The sequence below is a fragment of the Protopterus annectens genome, chromosome 7.part0 (genome assembly GCF_019279795.1).
Source record: "Protopterus annectens isolate FY-2018-M chromosome 7.part0, PAN1.0, whole genome shotgun sequence".
Classification (NCBI taxonomy): Eukaryota; Metazoa; Chordata; order Ceratodontiformes; family Protopteridae; genus Protopterus; species Protopterus annectens.
Genome location: NC_056739.1, coordinates 1,724,786,576 through 1,724,810,634, shown reverse-complemented (window position 1 = coordinate 1,724,810,634; position 24,059 = coordinate 1,724,786,576). Strand labels below are relative to the sequence as shown.

Genomic DNA, 24,059 nt, shown 5'->3' with positions numbered 1-24,059 from the left:
GCTTGTGGCCACATGTTCGGTGGGTGCCTAGCACAGGCTGTGTGTACAACAGTATAATGACTTGTATACTAGAGTGGATTCAGCTGAAGTTTCATAAATATATAGCGGGGACTGGAATTTCATTTTGCAGCAGTGAGGATATATCTGGGAGCAAAGAAGAGAAAAGATAACAAAAGAGGGTAGATTTTGAAAATAATTTCTGAAAATATTTGGCATGGAAGATGGGAATTCAGAGTGAAGTTACATATTATTCCCCGAGTTACAAAAACTGGGCTAGGTTAGAACTTATATTTCATAAGAACACATGCATTTAATTGAAGGTTCTGATACACATCCAGTGTCTATTTCAGGTCCTGCACCAATGTAAAGAAATAAAAATGAGGCACTGGCTCTTTCCCACCCATCTGTTGAAAAAAGAGGAATTTAAGGAATGGGTGGTGGAAATTATTCAGGAGTTTTAGAGAAGATAGAAGTTTCTTCTGAAAATATAGCTAGGGAGGTGGATAAAATTCAAGTGAATTTTAAAATAGGGGGAAAATGAAAGAGAAATAGTTAAGAGGAATTTAGAGGGACTGACAAAGGTTAAAGTATTGCAGAATAAGGGGAATCTCACAGAACATGAAGAAATGCAAAATGCTAAGTAGAAAATAAGGGATCACTTCGATAATGTGCATGAGTTTAGAAAGACTGCTGTTAAGCAACTGTGTTTTGATAACTCCAGAGCTCAAAAAATTTTAACATGACTCTGGCAACAGAAAGTAGAAAGGGTTGTCGCCAAGCTTAGGGAACTTATAACAAGTAAGATGACGAGATCTGTAGAAGTACTAGAAATATTTCAGAAATGTTATGAAAATCTGTAAAAAGCAGAGAAATATGGAAATCAAGAAAAGATTCAAATAGAAATGTTTATGGAAGAATTAAACGTGCCAAGGTTAGAGGCAGATGAGGCTCCACTAACGGTTAAGATAGGAGAAGATGAGATAAAAATGGTAATGTTTAACCAATCTACAGGAAAGTCACCAGAAATAGATAGTATTCCTGTGGAAGTTGGAAGCAAGGAGGGAAAACTAATAATTATCTGAAAGGGTATGTTTAGCAGTATTTTAAGAGAGGGAGAAACACCAGTATCCTGGAAAAAAGAGGTGGTGGCTGTAATACTTAAAGATGATAAAGACCCATCAGATCCAGTTTCATATAGACCCGATTCAATTCTAAACCTTAATTGTAGTGTGTGTGTCTATATTGGCTAAAAGAATGGCAAAGGTGATGCCAAAATTGATAGATATGGATTACTGTGTTTATCTGGAAGGGATGCAAACACCTTATAACATTAACAGAACAATGTTGATCCAGAGGGAAGCAGAATGTAAGAAAATACCACTGTTGTTTTGTGTCTTGATGCAAAGGAAGCATTCAGCAGAGTAAGTTGGGATTTTATGAGCACAGCAGTCGAAGCCTTTGCATTCCCTGATCAAATTGTAAGGTTGATTAGAAGGATATATGAGGATTGGAGGTGAAAATTACAGTACGTGGGTACCACTCATAATTTCTGTTTGAGCAGAGGAACCAGTCAGGGGTGTCCTCTTTCCCCATTGTTTGCATTAAATTGGCAAAGAAGATAAGGGACTTAGAAATTCAAGGATATAATTGACATGGAGGTCAAGAAGAGCTGGCTTTATTTGCTTTATTTGCAGAAGATATTTTATACCTGTTAAAACTAGAAAAAGACATTTCAGTGTTGAACATTTTGCGAGTGTTTCAAGGCTTTTTGGGATACAAAGTAAATGAAGCTAAAACAAAGGCAATCGCTATAAAGTATGTACACATACACAAATTGGTTCAGCAATATCCTTATTTATGGAGACATGATAAAATGAAGTGCTTAGGAAGGATTCTGTTGTGGCAGTTAAGGATATGTGGGAAGAGACTAAAGAAAAGATGATAAAAACTCTGAGAAATTGGAAGCTGTTTTATGGATATGGATAGCAAGACACAGGCAGTTAAAATGTTTTTAGTCCCTTTATTTTTATACACAGTTCAGGCATATTTTTATCAACCAGAGGAGAGGTTGTGGATAGCAATTAATTAAGAGATGAAGGATTTTATCTGGGAGGGGAAGACGGCAAGAGTCAAGTGGGATAAGTCGATTCTTCCAGTAGAACAAGGTGGTATGGGATTACCTCATTTGAAGGAGTAGTTCAGAGCTGCACAGTTAAGGCTCCTATACATAGCACAAGCAGAAAGCTGTAATTCAGATTGGAAAGGGATGATGAAACAGGAATAAAGGAAAGACTAGAAGTTTGGATGCAGATCCTTAAGGAGAATAACAATAACCATATCGAATATTATATTCATGAAGTAGCGGAAGGTATTCTAAGAGCTAAGCCAACACGGGAATGGAGAAAGATGATTCTTCTGATAGGAATGACTGCAGTTAAGGATACAGACAATATGCAAGAGGGGGATGGAATGTATTTGAGAAAACTGGTAAAGAAACCAAGTTATTAGGAGCAAATAATTAGGGAAAGGTAATAGAATGGGAAGAGACCAAGAATTTGTTTGGACTGTAGGCTAGAGATTACCTTCACTATCAAGGATTAATATCAAAGTATAGGCAAAGAGAAAGAAATAGATCCTAAGTGAAAGACCAGCACTGGTAGAGTTTTTAGTAGATTCTAGAACAGAAGTTGCTGTTAAAAAACTGATAATTAGTAGAGCATACAAAATATTGCAGAACTAAAAGAATCAATCAGAGGAGGTTAGAAAAGATTGGGAAGAGGGACTGCATAAGCAATTCTCAAAGAAACAACGGGGGATATATTTATGTCTCCCAAATATGCAACAAAGTCAAGACAATTTAGGAACTTTGTTTGGAAGTGTCTACAGAGGTATTTTTATAACCCAGGTAGGTAGTAAATGTTGGAGGTGTGATGGGGAAGAAAGATGCAATTGGGAACTTGTTTTTTTTTTTTTTGGGGGGGGGGTTGTAATGATTTGGCAGACTTTAAAAATTCCTTTCAGACTACTCTGTCAGAAATACTGAGTAAGTAAATGTGTGTAGGAAATGATTTAGTTGAGATGAGATACAGAATCAGAATTTCCTAGGCATAGTAATGCCTTGCTGAGTTTAATGTTGGTGGCAGCTAGAAAATAGAAATGAAAGTCTAAACCAACCATACTAGAAGTAGTGATAATAGTAACAGAGATAAAAGAAATGGAAGTGAGATCTTTAGGAAAAGGTAGGAGCAAATTACATAACAAAATGGGAATTGTGGGAATAATGCATGCAGAATAATGTTTTGGAGGAGGAATGAGGTTTAAGGGAAGGCAGGAATTGAATGAGCTATGTAACTTTAACTGACAATGACTGGATAAATTATAAGTAATGTCTAATGTTTGCAGTTAAAAATATGTCAGTATGGTTTGTTTTCACTTATTTAAATGTATGATTGCTTATGTCATAACTGATAATTTAATACAGATGTTTCTTATTTAAAAAGAAAGGAGGAGTAGGTAGAAATAGTTGTCAGTATATGACTGCTGGATGGCAAACTGCTTAAGAATGTCAGATGCTGATGCACACCTCTCAACCTGTTAGAGTAAGAAATCTGGACAAAGGACAAAAAAAGAGGGACAATTTTTGAATATTGCTCTTACAAACTTGGAAAGTTGATAGAATAACAAGCTTTGCATTGACATACATTTTCTGAAGGTATGAAGTCTGCAACTCAAATACCTATCATTATTTTCTGACTGCATTCCTCAATGATTTGCCAGAAAAACGCAATTTTGTGAGAAACAGACCAAAAATGTAAAGCAAAAATCTGGACATTCTCCGAAAATCTGTGCAGTTGAGAGGTATGGTGATGGTAACTAATGAATTAGTAGTGCAGTGCTGGTTGAAGGTATGTGACTGTGCTGGGCAGTTTATTATTGCAAAGCTAGTAGGTGGAAGTAACTAAAGCAGGATTCAGTTCTAAACAGTTCAATGCCACAGGTAATTACCAAGAAAAACTCCCAACAAAAGTTGGATATGAGTTTTTACTGTGCATGATTAGTGTATGGATATTGGATGTGGGTCAGTGAAGAGTACAGGACCTTCTTAACAAGAGTGTGATTGTTTTGCACGTTAGCAGTGTGACAAATTCTTCTAAGTATCATCTCTATTAAATATTCTTTTTGTGTTTCTGTGTGACAGGTCAAAACACCAGTTTTGTTAGCGCTTGGTGAAAATGATAGACGAGTACCTTGTCATCAGGGGATTGAATTTTATCGAATACTGAAGGCCAGAGGAGTTCCAGTACGGTAAGAGCTTTTTATATATGTTTTTTCATACCAATTTTTCACTATTTTTGCTGTTATACATGCTCTTGTTATTCCTTGTGCTGTGCTCCTTAAAATTGGTTGAGAGTTTGTGTATTCTTCATATTACTGGGCAGTCAGGAGTAGAACTTCTGATTGAATCAACCTGTTTTTCTCATATCCATGAAGAGAGACATGCATTAATTCCATAGACATGTTATGATTTGCTAACAGCAGAAGTTACTGCAGTACATACCCCTTCTACATGCTTGTTTTAGTCTTTAACATTGCATAGGTCAGCTGTTACAGCATGTGGAGTATCGGCTACTACATGACAAAAATAACAGTGTCAAGCTTTTTCTTTAATGGACCATACTGTTTTCTTGTCATCTGTCAAACATCCTTTAGCCTGCAAAGGCGACAGTCCTCTGTCCGTTTCTTTTCTATAACCAGAGTCCTTAATTTGCATTGATGGATTAGAAGCTTACATTTTTAAATTATTTTGGTCAAAATGGAAGTGTTATCTTCATGATATGGTTTCTTTAAAGGTCATTATCCAGTTTTAACTTGCATTTGGTTGTACCCCCCGCCCCCAAGCAGTGATTTCATTTGGTTCAATATAGAAGGATTTGAGACATCATCTTTGTATTTGTTGTTTAAACCTGAACATACAATTTCAGATGGAGAAGTTTGCAGTGCATTTAACTGCACCACCATCTGAATGTCTGAAAGAACCCTGAACTGGTTCTGGTTTCACAGTAATTAGTCTCCGGCTATCTTTACTGACCAGTTGATGACTTTGTCTTTAAAATCCATCCTCAAAATCAAAGTCAGAGGAGAGCACTTCAAAAAAATCAAGTAATTTGTCAAACTTAAGAGGTATCACTTTCTTCCTCACCAGACTAGTTGATTTTATAGAAACAGTTTTCCATTCATTGACTTCAGGGTGCTGCCAGTCAGCCTTGTAGATACCCTCTGCCGGAAAGCAAGTCTTTTCTGATCTTGGGTCCAAACTGTTGGTAGGAGTATTGACATTGTGCAGGTCCTTTATTCCAGTTTTGCCAATGTCTGTTAGACAACCAGTTTTTGGAGAAACTGCTAACTGTGTGTGTGCGCGCACGCATGCCATAACATGGTTTTGGAATAAGCATAAAATGCCTTTATAATGTACCTTGTAGTGTGAAGTATAAGTAAATTTTCACATTTCTCACTCTATTGCATAGCTTGTAATGAGGTTAGCTGATCGTTCTTGCTGCATATAAGGGCAGCTTACTACAGTAAAATCCAGAAGTTAGTTCCTTAACTGGAATATCTTTTGAGGGAAGAACCTGGGTGCATGACAGATGAGTGGTCAGCCTGGGCTACTCTGGAGTTTACCTTGTGGTAGCGCCTGTTTATAGAGAGCCTGAAGCTGGGCCAGGTAGAGACCTGCAACCTTTAGCTTTCTTTTTTCAAAAGACACCATTTATCCTGGAGGGGCTGTGCAGGCTAAACACTGTTGATGAGAAGGAACTTAAGATACTGTGTTTCTTTTTGTGAGAGGGAGGTTGTCAGACTGGAAGTGAAGAGGGCAATTATTTTGTTTTGTTGAACTATGTGAATTATTGAATAAACCTGTGTTTTTATTTGTCCTGGCCCCAACCTCCATGGATATTACACTGACAGAAAATGTGTGCAGTTGTCGAGTAACTTGACAATTTTCAGACCCTCGTAGTACCACTACTACCAAGGGCAAACCATATTTTTGGCCATTAATAACCTATTACGCTGCAGTTGTATGTCAGGGAATCATAGTGACCTCGGCCATGGAGGACTTGTTACAGAATTTTGTGGAACAACATCTGGGGACTAACCAGAAGCTGAAGAACTACAACAGCAGCTAGTTGTACTGTCCGGCATAGCTGCCAACTCCAAGACTGTGCCAACTATGAAGAAACTAACCATGAAAGATGACATGGATTTCTGTTTATAGCATTTAACTACTGTATCACTATAGGAAAACAGTGTTGAGCAAAATGGGTAAACAATGCTGTACTCTCAGCTGACAGATGAGGCACTGAAAATGTACATGGAAATGGAAGAAACTGATTATATGGACTATGATAAATTTAAGAACTTTTGGCCAGGGCTGGTATTACTCTTAAAGTACAAGCCCTACAGTTTTACAACTGGACTTTTAATGTGGATAAACCATTAAGCGCATGACATAAAGAATATTTCAAACCTTTTGGTTGAACCTAATAGCAACAGTAAAGTGAAAATGTTAGACATTTTAGCAGTTGATAGGTTTAAAAGAGTTTTGCCTTTAACATAAGAAGATGGGTATTGCAGAGCGATTCCTTTCTGATACGTTAATAACTGTAGTATTAGTTAATGATACAGTGCTTAAAACTGATTTGTCTGCCTCTAAACCTAAAACTGCAATAAGGAGTGTGACGTATTTTGTTAAACAAAAAGCAGCAAGTAATGTATTCATTTATAACGGATATCAGACAGGAATGAGATAGACAAGATGTTCTTAGCGTTCCACTGTTGCAGTCGTTACATTCGGGTTATCTGCTTGCAGGTAGCCCTCAGTCGGCCTGATTAACAAAGTCTTTGGTCCTGCATTGGTTGCTGTTCCTTCTTCAATGACGTCAGGTCGTCAGGGGTATAAAACATGCAGCCGACGCCATTACGTCAGTCTTTCTTTCAGACAAGGATGAGATAGACAAGTTATGTGATACCAGTACTGAAGAAGATACTATTAGCAATGTGAAAACTGAAATGCATGCTGTAAATGCAGTTGCGTCTGTGGAGTGTGACAAGACTTCATCTAGAAACTGAGTATGCTTTCTGTTAATTGTGTTAAAACAAAGTATCTAAGCCTTGTTGACCATTTTAAGTCTAGAATCACCAATGTGCCTCTTGCCTGTGAGGTAAACACCTTAACCATTATGCCAATGCCTCCCCAACATTTCTGTAAGTCAGACAACTATGTAATGTAATATTTTATTTATGCTTTTCACATGTTTATTCAGTGTATGCGGTTCAAACCAGGGAATGCAAGGGCTTATGTCTTGCTAGCCCAGTGCATAACATAATAGCATGCATCAGTGGGAGGTGCACACATCTGAAAGAGGAGGAGTTTGAGATTTCAAAAAAAATCTGCCAAGCTATGAATACTTGAAGTGGAAGTCCCAACAATTACCCACTGAACAGAGTCTGAAATCAGCTGACATGGTGAGTACATGTCTGCTATTTTCCCAGTCTTAAGACCAGAATATCACTGAGCCCTTTCTTTTCCTGTTTGCGCTCTCAGGTTTGCATGGTGCACTTTATCCCACCTGGAACATACATTGGTATGACTCTCCCTTCTTTGCTGTGCCTGACCTTTCTGTGTACCCAGAGTCCTGGTAATGCCAGTATTCACCATAAGTGTCTTTAGTCTTGTATGTTCATTATTCTTTGGGTGTTATCGACAGGTGGATTATCAGTCTTTCAAACACACTTCGTGTAGTCATACATCTCCATTGCAGTGCTGGTTGTTTCACCATGCTGGAAATGTCTGCTGAAAACTTTGCTGTAAAGGAGAGAAAATGCATTTCTCTTGGTTACTGATATAAAGTTTATTGGTTGAAGTTCATCGTGCATACAGCTGCAGTCATAACAGATGGGTTTTCCTGCTGTCAGGCGGGTCCTCGGTCGGCCGAATTCCAAAGTCTAGGTCCAGCGTCGGATGTCGTCGCTTCTTCCCTGATGTCAGTGCAACAGGGGTATAAAAGAACCAGCCGATGCCATTTTCTTCAGTCTTTCTTGCCGCGCGGTGCCCGAAGCAAAAGCAGTTCGCAAGTGCTGGTCGGCCAGCTCCTGAGATTACGAATATTTTTCAACCGAAGACTTCTTGAAAGCTAAGTACCCCATTGGGGAAACTTTTCTTGCCTCAGACCAATGTCAGACAAAATTAATAATTGCATTTCATGTGGGAAGCAAATACCGCATAAGGATTTCCATTCCCTCTGCTTTCCTTACTTAGGCCCAGACCACGACGTCTCGGCCTGTCGTTTTTGTGCTACATTCAACAGATGCACTATTAAGCGTCGGGCGGAGTTCGCCCAACACTATTTTGGCAAAAAAGTTTAATTACATTATGTCGTCGGATACTCCGACTCCAGTTTTGAGTAAAAGACTCAAAGATAAGGACCGACATACGAGGTCCGCGACTTCTACCGACACCACGCTAAAGCCGACTACAGGTGCTCCGGTTCTCAGCAAGCCACGCACCCCCTGACTACCGATGACACTTCATTAGCGGTGTCTTCTGTGCCCGAGGTCGCAGGCTCTTCGGCCCACACCCCGACTACAGATACCGAAGCCACTCTTGGCGGGGAAACTCAGAGTTTAGACAGGCCTGCCACCTCTCAAGGTGTCTTCAGGCCTTCTTCTTCTTTTTCCATTAAGGCTTTCACTAAATCTAAAGCAGCCATGCATACTAAAAGACAAGCTCCACAGGGCCCCTCTCAAGGCCCCATGCCTAAAAAACAGATGCTCAAAATGGCTGAGGATTTGATTACTCCTATCAGGGGTTCTCAACCCCCCCTTGGACAAAAGGCCCAGAGTGGAGGAAGAATACCCTTCCTCGGACCAGGCCTCCATTACTTCAGAACATTCTGAGGACCAGGAACATTCATACTCCCCTTTTGAAGATTCTGATGCAGAGGAGTCCATTCCCTCTGTCTCCCCCCCTGAGGATTACTCTTTTGGGGAAACCTTGCATACCTTGAGGGAACACTTCCACTGGGAAGGCCAAGAGAGTACTCAGACTCCAAGAAAAGGCTCAGAGATTTCTCTGCTCCCTCAGCACAGGCCTCTGGCTATACCTCCTGTCTTAGACATACTAGATGATGTGTATTCAGAGGCCAGCCTTAACCCAAATTCTTTACCTCCAGCTCCAGTCAAGCCTGACAGGTATTACCGGGTTCCTGATTCACACCAATTCCTATACAAAAGCCATGCGGCTGACCCAGAAACTATTTCACAGGGTCCCAAGGGAATTAAGGCTTCCAGTGCCAAGAATCCGTTACGTTGAGAGAGAGATGCCAGAGCTTTAGAACGGTGGGGAAAAAGGTATACACCTCGCCACCTTAACCATGAGGGCATTAAACTGTCAGTTCCATATGTTAAAGTATCAACAGTTTTGTTATCTCAGTTGAAAAGCAAAATGTCACAACCTGAACAACCAGACTTGAAGGAGTTGCAGGATTTGTTGCATAGTGCAGAGCAAGTGGGTAAACATACCTTGCAATGTGGTTTTGATGCTTTAGAGGCCTCATGTAGAGCTGCTGTTACAGGATCAGTCATACGTAGACATGCTTGGCTCAAAGAGCAAACCTTACCAGATCATGTCTAAGCTAAATTACTAGATGCACCTCTTCAAAAAGATGTATTGTTTGGTGTTAAAGCTGAGGAGGTATTAAAGAAAATGGAGGAAAAGGCAAAATTAATGCAAACAGTGAAAGATTTCCTACAGGTACAACCTCCACGTTTCAGTAGAAATTGGCCTTCAAAAAATTGGTCCTTTCCAGCCATGGACAGACCTCAAAGAGGTAGATACAGGCGCCCGAGGGTAGAGGGCAATCTCAAGGATCATTTAGAGGCAGACAATGGCAAGCACCTACACCAAGAGGTGGTGAGGATAGTTCACAGCCATTCAGAAAGCAGAACCAATGACTTTCCCCTTTGCATGCCAAGCAAGGCTGAAATGGCAGCACCTTTAGGCGGAAAACTGGCATTATTTTCGAAAAATTGGCATACTGTCGCAAAAGACAAATGGATCCTGGACATTATAGACAGAGGCTACAGATTCCACTTTCACACCCTTCCAAAAATGAGAGGCATGCCAAACCCTGCCACACAATCAAAGGGCAGACGCACAAAAACAAATTTCAGAGCTCATGGACATGAAAGCTGTTCAAGAGGTACCTGCACAAGAACAGGGTCAAGGTTTTTATTCCAGACTATTCTTGGTACCAAGGAAGGGCAAAGATTGGAGACCTATTTTGGACCTATCCATCCTAAACACATATTTACTCGTACCAAAATTCAAGATGCTCACATTACAGCAGCTTCTTCCCATGCTGGGCAAGGAGTCTTGGCTGGTAACATTGGACCTCAAGGAGGCATACCTACATGTCCCAGTCAGACAAGATTGCAGAAGATACCTCAGATTTCTTGCAGGTTCAACCCATTATCAATTCTCTGCATTGCCCTTTGGCTTATCTACTGCGCCCAGAGTGTTCACGAAATGCCTGGCATCAGTAATTGCCTTCTGCAGACTTCAAGGGATACAAATATACCCATATTTGGATGACTGCCTGATCCAAGCGGACAGCAAACACATACTTCTGAAACACCTGGCATTTGTAATAATGTTGTTGAATTCTCTGGGATACACAGTCAGCAAAAAGAAATCAAGACTAATACCCTCTCAAACAATAATTTTCCTTACCCTTTATGCCAAAGGTAGTATCCAGGGTAGCCTTGAATCAGGCTATCCACTTACCTACCTTTTACCCTAATCCACAAAACAAAGGGGAGCGACTACTACATTCCTTGGACATTCACAGACAGCTCCATTATTATTTGGACAGAACAAAGCCTTTCAGAAAATCAGAGCAACTCTTTGTGTCCTATGCTACAGGTGCTCAAGGGAAGCCTATTTTCAAACAGACAATCTCAAAATGGATAGCCCACTGCATACGCTTTTGTTACTCTTTTCATGGTAAAACTGTACCTACAGGCATCAGATCTCACTCCACAAGGGCCACAGCTACCTCTGCAGCTTTCCTCGGGGGGGGGGGGTTCCTACCAAAGATATTTTGGAAGCAGCCACTTGGAGTTCTGTACATACTTTCTCCAAGCACTATCACCTACCATTATACTCCAAATCTAGAGCGGGCTTTGCCACTGCAGTCTTGCAGGGCATCCTGGCTCCTCCTAGTTCACTTAGTGCCTACCACCCCTTTTTTAGCTTTGGGATTCTACCTATCTGTTATGACTGCAGCTGTATGCACGATGAACATAGTACAGTTTTGTACCTCCCATAAATGTAGATGTTAGATTGCTAATACAGCTGCAGTCCAGGTTTCCCTCCCTCCTTCCCCTCTTGGGACAGGCCTAATGGCTAACACCTCTTCATACAACCTCATTGGGGTATTCTTTTATGGTGTATTTGCTTGCAACTACTGTTTTTTGATTATATTGCATTGCATTATTACATAAATTTATGTTTTGCCTTCCTTCTGGGGGCACCTGACATCTGGGGCAAGAAAAACTGAAGAAAATGGCGTCGGCTGGTTCTTTTATACCCCTGTCGCACTGACGTCAGGGAAGAAGCGACGACATCTGACGCCGGACCTAGACTTTGGAATTCGACCGACCAAGGACCCGCCTGACGGCAGGAAAACCCATCTGTTATGACTGCAGCTGTATTAGCACTCGAACATCTACATTTATGGTAGGTACAAAACTGTACTTTCTTTGCCTTTAACATCCCTGGAAAAGGTCACCCAGTAGACGTGCTTGCATTGCCCCTGAAAGACTAATGCCTTCAGTAATTGTTTTTTGTAGGTGAACACCACTATGCATTATATTGTATGCACTGTAAAACATTTAATAAGAAAACCCTTATTAGAAAAGAGAGAAATATCATCCCTTTTATTGAGCACTAGAAATTGTTATTGGTGGGACAAGGGAAACTGCTGTCCATTTCACTGTATGGTGCACCTGCTCAGGAAAGTAAGCAACAGATCTGTAAGTGTGAACAAAATGATGGCCTTCACTTAAGCTGTACAGATATTCACACCTGTTCTCCTCAGTCCAAATGCACTTTGAATGGTAACATACAACATAGCTGTGATGTGATACATCTACAAACTGTGGAGCATCCACTAATAACCACTTTGCAGACTGATTATGCAGCTGAGAGCTGAGAGTCTTAGTTGTTGGTCTGAGTATTCATCTGCAAGCATGTTACGTCCCCAGCAGCCTGTAAGCTGAAGCAGTCTACCTCAGTAAATCACTGGGGAACCTACATGAACTTGACAAGAAGTATAATGCTCCAAGTTGCAGAGAAGTGGGAGATGTTTCAGATGGGCTTACATCCTCAGTAATCACCAAAAATGTATATTTATTCATTGTTTAACTTGGGAAAGTGAATTCGTTTCTCTCTCACCAGTTTTAGGCATGTTCCATACCACAATACACAAGGTAATTGCAATAAATGGTAGTTTTTAGAGTAGCCAGTCATGCATCATGTTTTAGGGAAACCAGAGTATGTGGAAAAAACTCTTGCAAACACAGAAATAAAAAAAAGCAAAGTCTAAAAGCAGCAACCAGATGTCAGAATTAAACCCTAACCCATGAAGCTGTTGAGCAAAGAACTTCAACACCAAGCTGTGATGCTGTTCTTGACTCTTGGTGTGGCAAGTGCTATAACCCTGTAATGCTGATCAAAATTGATTTTATATATATATATATATATATATATATATATATATATATATACATATATATATATATATATATATATATATATATAAAATCAAAATTGATTTTATATTTATATATATATATATATATATATATATATATATATATATATATATATATATACACACACACACACACACACACACACACACACACACACACTGAAACTGCCAAACTGTACAAGACTCTTGCTACTAATGTAACAATTGGCTTATTGGCTTGCTACAGTTAAAATGCCACACCGAAAGTACTTTGTCTATAACAGCAAATAGAATATTGTCATTCAAATCGGAATGCCAGTGCTGTACAACCAGCCCCTTGGCATGTGTCCCCAAACACCTTGTGCCTAGGGCAGAGACCCTAGCTATACCTCTGGGTGAGTGAAAGATTACTTATTGAACACACCGTTCCATCATAGTATTGATAAATAAAAGTAATCCATTTCCAATCTCCAATTTTAAGTAAGTAGTCTAGTAGTATTTGATTTGATTTCACTTGTTACTTAAAAATTATAGTAGTATGTAGAGCACTTCAAGAAGCACTATCCAAACTACTTTTTTTTTAAGTGAAACAGAAGGTAGTATAGCTTGGCCCATGCTTCCCATTCCTAGATAGTATTACTTCATTATATTGTCAATCAAAAAAAAAATGTTAATTTATACTAAACTGGAAAGCAGGTAGTAACCTGATGACTTGCAAAGGAACTATAACAGTAACAGTAAGGGCATTTATTCTACTGGGGACTTCGTAAAGCCTTACAATCACGAGCGCAACAATCAAAAAAAGATTACTAAAAAGATTATATTTGTAGTAGCATTAAAGAAAAAAATGAACTTACACAAGCTACTACAGATGTTCTTCGTGTTTCACTGTTGCAGTCATTACATTTGGGTAATCTGCTGGCAGGTTGTCCTCAGTCGGCCTGAATAACAAAGTCTTGGGTCCTGCGTCGGTTGCTGTCTCTTTTTCCATGTCGTCAGGGCAACAGGGGTATAAAACATGCAGCCAACGCCATTTTAATCAGTCTTTCTTGCCACACGGTTCCCGAAGTAGAAGCAGTTCGCAAGTGCCAGTCGGCCAACTCCTGAAATGTTCGTTTTCAAGTTTCAGAACCAAAGTCTTCAACCTAAAGCCAAGTACCCCGTTGGGGAAACTTTTTCTTGCTCCTTACCGATGTCAGTAAAAGTTAATAATTGTATTACTTGTGAAAAGCAAATACCTCATAAGGACTTTCATTTGTACTGTATTCCTTGCATAGGCCCTGACCACAACGTGCCTTGCTGTCGGTTTTGTGCTAAATTTAATCAATGTACTGTTAAGCGTCGATATATTTTTGCATCTCATTATTTTGGCTCAAGATTTAACTATCCAGAAATGTCATCTGTTAGCAATCCGACTACCAGAATACACAAAAAACACAAAGAAAAAGACAGAGATAGACAGTCTAGGTCCAAAACCGATGAGGAAGCTTCTCCTAAGTCAGTCGCCGGTTCGCTGGTACGCAGTGAGGTGCTTTCGCAGCCCCTGATGCCCACTATTTTTGATTCGCAGGCCTCTACCAAGGCCCTATTCGGAGTCTGGTATGCCGCAAGACACTTCAAGTATTGGACCTGCGGATGTCTCTCCCTTAGACGGAGCCAGAGCCGCTGAGCAGGTACTGGCTTCTGAGGGTGTTTTCAGGCCTAAAGATTTGTATATTAAACCGACACCATCATCAAAAATAAGGTCAAAACCAACTTCTATGTCCAAAAAAACGATGCATGGGCCACGTGTTCAGGCCCCTATGCCTAAAAAACAAATGATTAAAATGGTTGAGGATTTAATTACCTTGATCAGGGGTTCCCAACCCCCTCCTGCTAAGAGGCCTAGGCAAGGCACTGATTATGAATCTTCAGATCAGGTGTCCATTTCTTCTGATTCCTCTTCTGATTAGGAATTTTCTGTTCCACCTTATGAGGATTCTGATGCAGAAGGATCCACTCCTGCTTCTCCTCCTTAGGATTTTTCTTTTGGAGAAACTTTGTATACCTTAAGGGAACATTTTCGTTGGGAGAGTCAGGATTTTTCAGAATCCAAAAAGAGGCTTAGGGATTTCCTCCTTCTTTCTCAGCATAGGCCTTTGGCTATACCTCCCGTTTTAGAGATTGTTGATGATGTTTTCTCAGAATCCAGCATGGCTCCTGATTCCCTGCCTCTGGCTCCTAGTAAGCCAGACAGATATTACAGGGTTCCTGACCCTCACAAGTTTCTTTTTAAAAACCCTACTGCTGATCCTGAAACTATTTCTCAGGGTCCCAAGGGTGTTAAGGCTTCTACTGCTAAAAATCCTACCCCTTCTGATAGAGACTCCAGGGTGCTGGATAGATGGGGTAAGAAGGTTTACACGTCTGCAACCCTGGCAATCACGGCTTTAAACTGTCAATTTCATATGCTTAAATATCAGCAGCATGTCATGGGTTTACTGAAACAGAAAATGATGATGATTTCTGACTGTGTGGAAAATAAAGAGTTACAGGATTTATTGCATTCAGCTGAACAAGTTGGAAAACATACTTTGCAATGTGGTTTTGATCCCTTGGAGGCCTCTCGCAGGGCCGCCGTAACTGGATCTGTAATAAGAAGGCATGCTTTGCTCAAGGAGCAAAATCTGCTTGATCATGTTAAAGCAAAATTGTTGGATGCTCCTTTACAACAAGACAGTCTATTTGGTGATAATGCAGAAGACGTTTTGAAAAAGATGGAAGACAAAGCTAAATCTATGCAAACTGTAAAAGATTTCCTACAAGTGCAGCCACCCAGGTTCAGTAGGCACTGGCCTACTACGAATTGGTCCTTTCCAAACCCAGACATTCCAAAGGCTCCAGGTTTCAGTCACAAGGAACTTACAGAACAAAACAATGGTTTTCCTCCACCTCCAAATCTGGAAGTAGCAAGGCCCCTCCCTATGCTAAACAATCTCGATGACTTCCCTCTGCCATGTCCAAGCACTTATCTTTTGGCAGCCCCTTTGGGGGGAAAACTAGCACTTCATGCACAAAATTGGCATCTAATTACCCAGGACAAGTGAGTCTTAAATATAGTATCCCAGGGATACAGATTTAATTTCCACACATTGCCAATTCCAAACGGATGGCCAGATCTGCCTCCAAATCAGTGGGCAGAGGCCCAGAAACAAGTTATGTCCCTCATGGATATGGGGGCTATTCAACCAGTACCAGAAAAGGAAAAAGGGCAAGGTTTTTATTCAAGACTTTTCCTGGTACCCAGAAAAGACAAATCATGGCGTCCAATTCTGGACTTATACATTCTAAATACTTTCCTGGACATTCCAAAATTCAAGATGCTGACTCTGCAACAGTTACTGCCTATGTTGGGCAAGGATGCCTGGTTGGTGACTCTAGACTTAAAAGAGGCTTACCTGCATATCCCAATCAGGGAATCTTGCAGAAGATACCTCCACTTCAAAGCAGGCTATTTGCATTACCAGTTCTCTGCACTGCCCTTTGGCTTATCTATTGCGCCCAGGGTCTTCACAAAGTGCCTGGCACCAGTAATTGCATTCTGCAGACAAAGAAATTTTCAAATTTATCCTTACCTGGACGATTGTCTTAATTCTGGCAGAAAACAAGGACACGCTTCTACAACATCTGGCATTTGTAAAAAGGGTTCTAGCATACATAGGGTACACCATCAACGAAAAGAAACCACAATTAGTACCCTCTCAAAAAATTACATTCCTGGGTGCAAGCTTGAATACAACTGCCCAGATGGCTTACCTCACGCCAGACAAGCAAATTCAATTGATGACATACTTCAAACAAGTGGCCACAAAAACCCAGCTATCTGCAAGACAAATTCTGCAGGCCTTGGGGTTCATGGCTTCCTGCATTCTAATCATTCCATGTGCAAGACTGCATATGAGGAAACTTCAGTGGTACCTAAAAAGTTTATGGAGTCAACATTGTCACAGCCTGGAAACAATGATTCCTATCATTCCTTGCCTGCAACAGGAGTTCCTATGGTGGGCAGAGGCTTGTCACCAAAACAAGGGACTGTCCTTCATTCCACCCCCTGCCACCCAAACCCTGACTACAGACACATCAGATTATGCTTGGAGGGCCCATCTGGCAGAGAGATGCATTCAGGGTGAATGGAGCCCAATTCAAATGCACCTGTATATCAACCAGAAAGAAATGCTAGCTGTACAGAATGCTTTGACAGCCTTCAAGGACTTTCTTCATCCAGGGCAACTACTGATAAAGACGGACAATACCACAGTTATGTGGTACATAAACGAACAGGGGGATACCCACTCCTACCCCTTTGGCAGACTAACTATGGCTTTGTGGAACACAGCCCTGACTTACCAAATACATCTACAAGCTCAATTCCTGCCAGGAAAGCAAAATACTCTGGCAGACGAACTAAGCAGGAATCTTATGGACCCACACGAATGGAAACTGGACCCACAAATCTTCAGCATGTTGAGACAAAGATGGGGAAGCCCAGACATAGATTTTTTTGCCTCTCCCCAAAACTAGCAGTTGGGCAAATTCTACGCAAGAATTCATCATGATAAAGCTTGGAAAGTGGATGCTCTGTCCTTCAGCTGGAGAAAAACTATCATCTGTGCCTTTCCCCTTCTGCCTCTGCTCTCCAAGGTTTTATTAAAAGTCAGACAGGAAAAAACAAAAATGATTCTGATTGCTCCAGACTGGCCTCGCCAACACTGGTACCCCCTCCTACACAATATGTCACACCTACCTCCGTGGTACCTGCCTCAGACACCTTATCTACTGTCTCAGCAGAACTATCAAATTCTGCACACTCAGCTTCAAACTCTGAATCTTGTAGCATGGCTAATCAACTAATTTCACCAGTCAACATCTCTCAGTAAACCTGTGATGGATGTCATTTTGGAGGCTAGAAGGCCTAGTACTAGAAAATCTTATGCTGATAAATGGAAAAGATTCTGTGCCTGGAACCAAACACAAGGAATAAACTCAGCAATGCCCAATATTCCTCAGATTCTGCAATATTTAACTGAGATGCTTCATAAGGGCCTATCTTTTTCTTCCATAAAAATACATGCTGTGCCATTTCAGCTCATTAGAACACAGAGCCTCCTCTCTCTTCTCATCCCCTGCCAAAGCAGTACCTCAGGGGGGCCAAAAATTTGAGACCTCACAGGAGATCACAAACTCCTGCATGGGACCTCAGTTTTGTGCTGGAAAAACTCACCCTTCCTCCTTTGAACCAGCTGCTACTGCAGACATAAAATGTCTCTCTTGGAAGACAGCTTTTCTTTTAGCAGTCACTTCAGCTATAGGGATTTCAGAACTACAGGCTCTCATGGCAGTGGAGCCTTTCATAGGTAGGTACTAGACTATCAGCCCAGGGGCCTATGTAAGCCTAGCCAGCAAGGTGCCATAGCTTATGCCACCCAAGAAAGTTATTTTCCTGTGCCACTGTCCAGCAGAGACACAGAAGTGATCCCCGGGGTGTATTTCCTATTTCCCATCCACTCATCAAGATTTTTCTTGAAGAGTGCTAATGAAGAACTTTGCTTGACATAGATGGGTAGCTTGTTCCAGAGTATAGGAAGTTTCTGGGACAGGAATCTATCCCTCCAGTGTGTCCTGTTTATTGTGGTGACAAGGTTTAGGTCCATAGAGCATGTAGCTTGGAGGGATTGGGATTTCTTTAGGTGTAGCATGTCCACCTCTGGGTTTGACATAGCTTTATATGTTAGGCAGAGATCACCTCTGAGTAGGCGATAGGCTACAGAGTAAAGCTGGAGTTTTTTGAGGCGGTCAGTGTAGGGCATTTGTTTGAAGCCAGTAATCCTCTTTGTGAGGTACTTCTGTGGCCTTTCCAGCTGTTGCAGATGTCTTGAGGTGCATTCCAAAAGGGGCGTTGTACTCTGTAATGGGTCTAATGAGTGACGAGTAGAGGGGAACAATGACCTCTTTTTTTCCTGGATGAGAACCCTTTTATGATGAGGTGTGCCACGTAGAAGGACTTCCTGACTACTGTGACGATGTGACTGTCAAAGGAGAGACTATTGTCCACTTGGGTCCCAAGGTCTCTTATCACGCATTCGGTGTTAAGTAGATTGCTGCCTATGTGGTAGTTCATGGGTACAGAGATTTTACCAAAGGGGATGACACTGCACATTTTGGCATTGAGCTTGAGGCCATGGCTTTGACACCAGGCATCTGTCTCAGTGAGGCCCTTCTGTAGGATGTCCACATCATTTGGGGATTTGACTATGGCTCCTAGTTTGCAGTCATCTGTGAACGTCGTCAGCCAGAGGCCTTCTGTGTTAGCCTGTACTGCAGAGAAGTAGATACGAAACAGGAGAGGTCCCAGGACGGAACCCTGTGGCACTCATCTTTTATCCGGACAGGGTGGCCCTCAGGACCAATCCATCCTTTATGCCTAAGGTGGTATCCAGTGTGGCTCTTAATCAGACCATTCATCTGCCAACTTTTTTCCCAAATCCACAGAACAGGGGGAGCGGATTCTGCATTCATTGGCTGTACACAGACAACTAAGATTCTACCTAGACAGTACAAAATCTCTAAGAAAAAATGAGCAATTACTGGTGGCATTTGCTGCAGGGGCAGAGGGAAAGGCTATTTCAAAGCAGACTATTTCAAAATGGGTAAGCCATTGTATTCATTTCTGCTACATGCACCATGGTAAACCTGTCCCCAAGGGGATCAGATCCCATTCCACTAGGGCTGCATATACTTCTGCAGCTTTTCTCAGAGGGGTTCCTACCAGAGACATTTTAGAAGCTGCTACTTGGAGCTCAGTTCATACGTTCATCAAACATTACCATTTACCTCTCTGTTCTAAATCCAGAGCAGGCTTTGCCACTGCTGTCCTGCAGGGCCTTATAGCTGCTCCTAATGCTGTATAATTCCATCCTCTCAACCATAGCTTTGGGATTCTACCCAAATGAAATGACTGTAACACTGAAACACGAAGAACATAGTACAGTTGTGTACACTTACCATAAATGTAGATGTTCAAATATATTCACTGTTGCAGTCCTGGTTACTCACCAGTCAGCCCCCTTTGGTGTATTTGCTTTTAGCTGGAGGTACATTTTTTTGTGTTCTAAATTGCATGTATATATATATATATATATATATATATATATATATATATATATATATGTATATATATATATATATATATATATATATATATATATATATATATAAATTTTTTTCTCCCCATTTGGGGGGCACCTGACATCTGGGGCAAGAAAAAAAAACTGATTAAATGGTGTCGGCTGCATGTTTTTATACCCCGACGTCATGGAAGAAGAGACAGCAACCGACTCAGGACCCAAGACTTTGTTATTCAGGCCGACTGAGGACATCCTGCCAGCTGATTACCCAAATGTAATGACTGCAACAGTGAATACACTCGAACATCTACATTTATGGTAAGTGTACACAACTGTACTTTCCTGTTTTTTCTTGTTTTGCAAAGCCTTCGGCAGGAAGTTTCACACCAGAACAAACGCTTCAATATGGTTTTCCCTCCTGAAGGAAACAGTCACTGATAGAATAGTTCCACAACAAGAACATGTGTTCTACAACAATGTGACCAATACTTTTATAACAGCTGTTACTTCGGCAAGTCGGCATACAGCCACATTATGGGCAGTGCCTAAGCAGGTGGAACTGCTCATTTGACTGTGTTGAAGGTACGTAATGAAGGAGGAGACAAATTCCTCCAGAAACGATGCAATACACTGCCTGAAGAATGGATGGGGGATGGTCTTTCCAGTCCTATGCTGCTGAAGCAGGAAACTTTGAATTGTTTAGCTTTTTACTGGAATTGGTAAAGTGTCCATGCCTAGGGTGAATTTGTAGGGATAAAAGAAAACTCAGGGTTGAGTTTTCTTGTACGTTAGGATGGAGTGTTCCTTTAACTTGGCAGAGGTTGGAGTGGGTGGTATTGTTATGGAGTTTGGCAGCAAGGTACTGGAAGGCACGTGAAGAAAAGACCGTAGGAATAGCTCAACTTTGTAGGAGACTGGGAGCCATCTGGCTTTGGAGAGGGTGAGAGTTGAAAAAGAATTAGCAGATTTTATTTTAAATATGCTAGAGAATGGATGATAATTTTTTAGGGTTGCAGCTATGATGGGTAGCTTAAATTCAAGTTGGGCAAGTATGGCTGCTTTGCCTGTTGCAGCTGTAGCTGGCCTGGAAAAAAGGATACATTTTCCAACACAGAAATAAAAGAGAATTGATCTTCTTTCCTGGTGTTTGCAGTATGGCTGTGGAAGTGAAGCGACTGGTCCAGCCATAAACCTAGGTGTTTAAGTGATGTGATTGTTTCTACTGGGGTACCATTGATGTGTGATGATGAAATTTTGGGGGGGGGGGGTTCAGCTTTTGTGTGGGTTCCAAATATACTTTTTGTTTTGGGTAGGTTTAGGAATAGCTTCTCGTTGTTTAGCCAAGAGTTAAGGTAGTGGAGTTCAGTTTGAAGCTGATTGTGAGGGAGTGGACTGAAAGATAACCATGTCATTTGCATAAGGAGTTTGTTAAGGGGTGCTGGAGGTGATAGGGATGAGTGTATATTCTCTCTGAAATACCCATTTGCTATGAAATGTTGGAACCAGGTGACAATACTGGAGTTGATTTCTTGGAGGGAATGAAGGCGCAAGAGGTGGTCAATAAGATCAAAAGGTTTGTTAAGATTAATGAAAAGTACTTCCTTAATCTATGATGAGAAAGATCTCATCTGTAAGTGACCAAAGTTCTGTCATTGTGCTTTGGCCAGTCCAGAATCCGTGCTTTTTAAGAGTGCAAGAGGTGGTATTGTTGGTATGTTAATGGGCAGTAGGTTGTAGATTCGTTTTTCAAGTATTTTCCCAAGTGTAGGGAGGATGGAAATAGAATGTAAATGTGAGGCAGTTTGGGAGGGCATTAATGAGCTGCTCTCCATATGTCTAGGATTTGTGTTTTGAGTTGAGCAAAAGTTATAAATTTGGAGAAGAGCTGTGGTAAAGAAGTCTTTACAGATGAGAGATGACCCAGGGGAGTAGGTTGTATGCACGAGGGATGCATCCAGGGAAATTTATTCTAGTGGGGAATCATGCTCTTTGTGAGTAATTTTCAAAAAACAGAAGAGGGATGAAAAGTGGGAAGCTGGTTGAGTTGGAGAGAAACGTACAGATTGTGCTACTAGGGAGATGGCTGAATTCCTTGAGAAAGTCAGAGGTTGAGGGTCTGTCTTGAAAGGTCTGGATGGTGATAGGAGAGGAGGTGGGAACTATTAATTTTAAGCATGCGAGAAGATTTACTGCCTGTCAGAAATGTTTTGGGTGTGCAGAGCAAGTTGCATTTGAAATAGTTGATTTTGTGGCTGTTTATGTCTTGCTTTACTAGGTTATGTAAAGAAGTAAAGTTAGTAAAATCTTCTTGAGAGGGGTTTTGTCTCCATGAAGACCATATATTGTCCCTAAGTTTGAGCAGAGCTTTCATTTCAGTGCTTAGCCAGGAGTTTTTGTTATATTTAAAAAGGGTGCTGTCTGAGGGGAAAGAATTTGTCTTGAAGGTGAAGGAGGGTATATGTAATAGTTGTGGCAGCTGAACTGGGGTTCTGTAAGTTGGAAATGAGAGACTGTTTGATAGTTACTAGGTGTTTTTTGAGGTTTTCAGTATTGCTGGTGGATCTGGGTCTGAAGGTAACATATTTGGGGGGGACTGGTGGATAATTTGGAAGGTTATGGGGAGTGATAACTGACTGAGGGTGGAAGAACAGATATGTTGGATGTAATGGCAGGGTTTTTAGTGATTAGCAGGAGGGGAGAATTTAGGGCGGCCACGGTGGTGCAGTGGTTAGCATTGCCACCTCACAGCAAGAGGTTCTCTGGTTCGATCCTTGGCTGGGGTGCCTTCTGTGCGGAGTCTGCATGTCCTCCCGGTGGTCGCGTGGGTTTCCTCCGGGTGCTCTGGTTTCCTCCCACATCCCAAAGACATGCTGCAGGTGGATTGGACACTCTAAATTGGCCCTAGATGTGAGTGTGTGCATGTGTGTGCCTTCTGTGAGGTTGGGCGCCGGGCTGGCAACTCAACACCAGAAAACTCCACTGCCAATCATGAGCAGACAACGTGATCCGCTGTGGTGACCCCTAACCAGGAAAAGCTGAAAGAAGAAGAAGCAGGAGGGGAGAAGTTGTCGGTAAGGAGAGTTCATAAGTTCCTAGGTATATATTAGGCTAATGACCACCAGGGCCTTTAAAAGCCTAGATGTGCAGTCCAACCCAATTGTGTCCCTCTGTGTCATGGACATTTATTAAGATGGGGGTATGTTAAGAAGTTTCTAAAGGTTATGTGGGAGGTATGTTAGTTTGGGCATTACTACCTGCCTCTGTCAGAGATGCATGGGCCACATAGGTTCATAGGTTAATAGGTTGGTACTAGGCTATCTGCCTGAAGGCATTTATAATCCTAGCCGGAATGTGTTGGCTTTCATCGCCCCCTTAGATTAGTTCCCTGTGCCTCTGTCCAGCAGAGCCATTGAAGTGATCCCCAGGGTAAACTTTGTTTCCCATCCACTCGTCAAGGTTTCTCTTGAAGAGGGTTAGCGAGGAGCTCTGCCTAATGTAGATGAGAATCTTGTTCCAGCGCATGGGAAGTCTCTGGGACATGAATCTATCCCTCCAGCACATCCTATTTATTGTTGTGGTGAGGTTTAGATCCCTAGAGCATGTGGCTTGAGGGGATATGGTTTTCTTTAGGTGGAGCATGTCCATCAATTCTGGGTTGAACATGGCCTTGTATGTCAGGCAGAGATCACCTCCGAGTAGGCGATATGCAGCTGAGTACAGCTGGAGTTTCTTCAGTCGAGCTGCATAGGGCATCTGTTTGAGGCCAGTGATCCTCTTGGTGAGGTACTTCTGTGGTCTTTCCAGCTGTTGCAGGTGTCTTGTAAGGTACATCCCAAATGGGGCGTTGTACTCTATGATGGGTCTGATGAGTGATGCGTAGAGGGGCACAATGACCTCTTTTGATCTGAATGCAAACCCTTTTGTGAGTAGGTGGGCCACATAGAAGGATTTTCTAACTACTTTGGCAATGTGATTATCAAAGGAGAGGTTACTATCTACTTGGGGCCCCAAATCCTTTATTATGTCTTCCGTATTTAGGGGGTACCACCTATGTGGTAATTTGGGGTGAATTTCTGATTTCCCA

The 24,059-nt window shown here is 41.5% G+C and overlaps 1 protein-coding gene across 1 annotated transcript in view; it reads left to right on the top strand.

Annotated features, from left to right (window-relative positions):
- APEH (acylaminoacyl-peptide hydrolase) overlaps positions 1 to 24,059 on the top strand; it is a 2,062,145-nt gene that overhangs the window by 1,956,871 nt on the left and 81,215 nt on the right. The window contains exon 21 of the mRNA XM_044078262.1: positions 4,199 to 4,305. Coding sequence (XP_043934197.1) covers positions 4,199 to 4,305 — 107 coding nt within the window. The remainder of the gene's footprint in view (positions 1 to 4,198; positions 4,306 to 24,059) is intronic.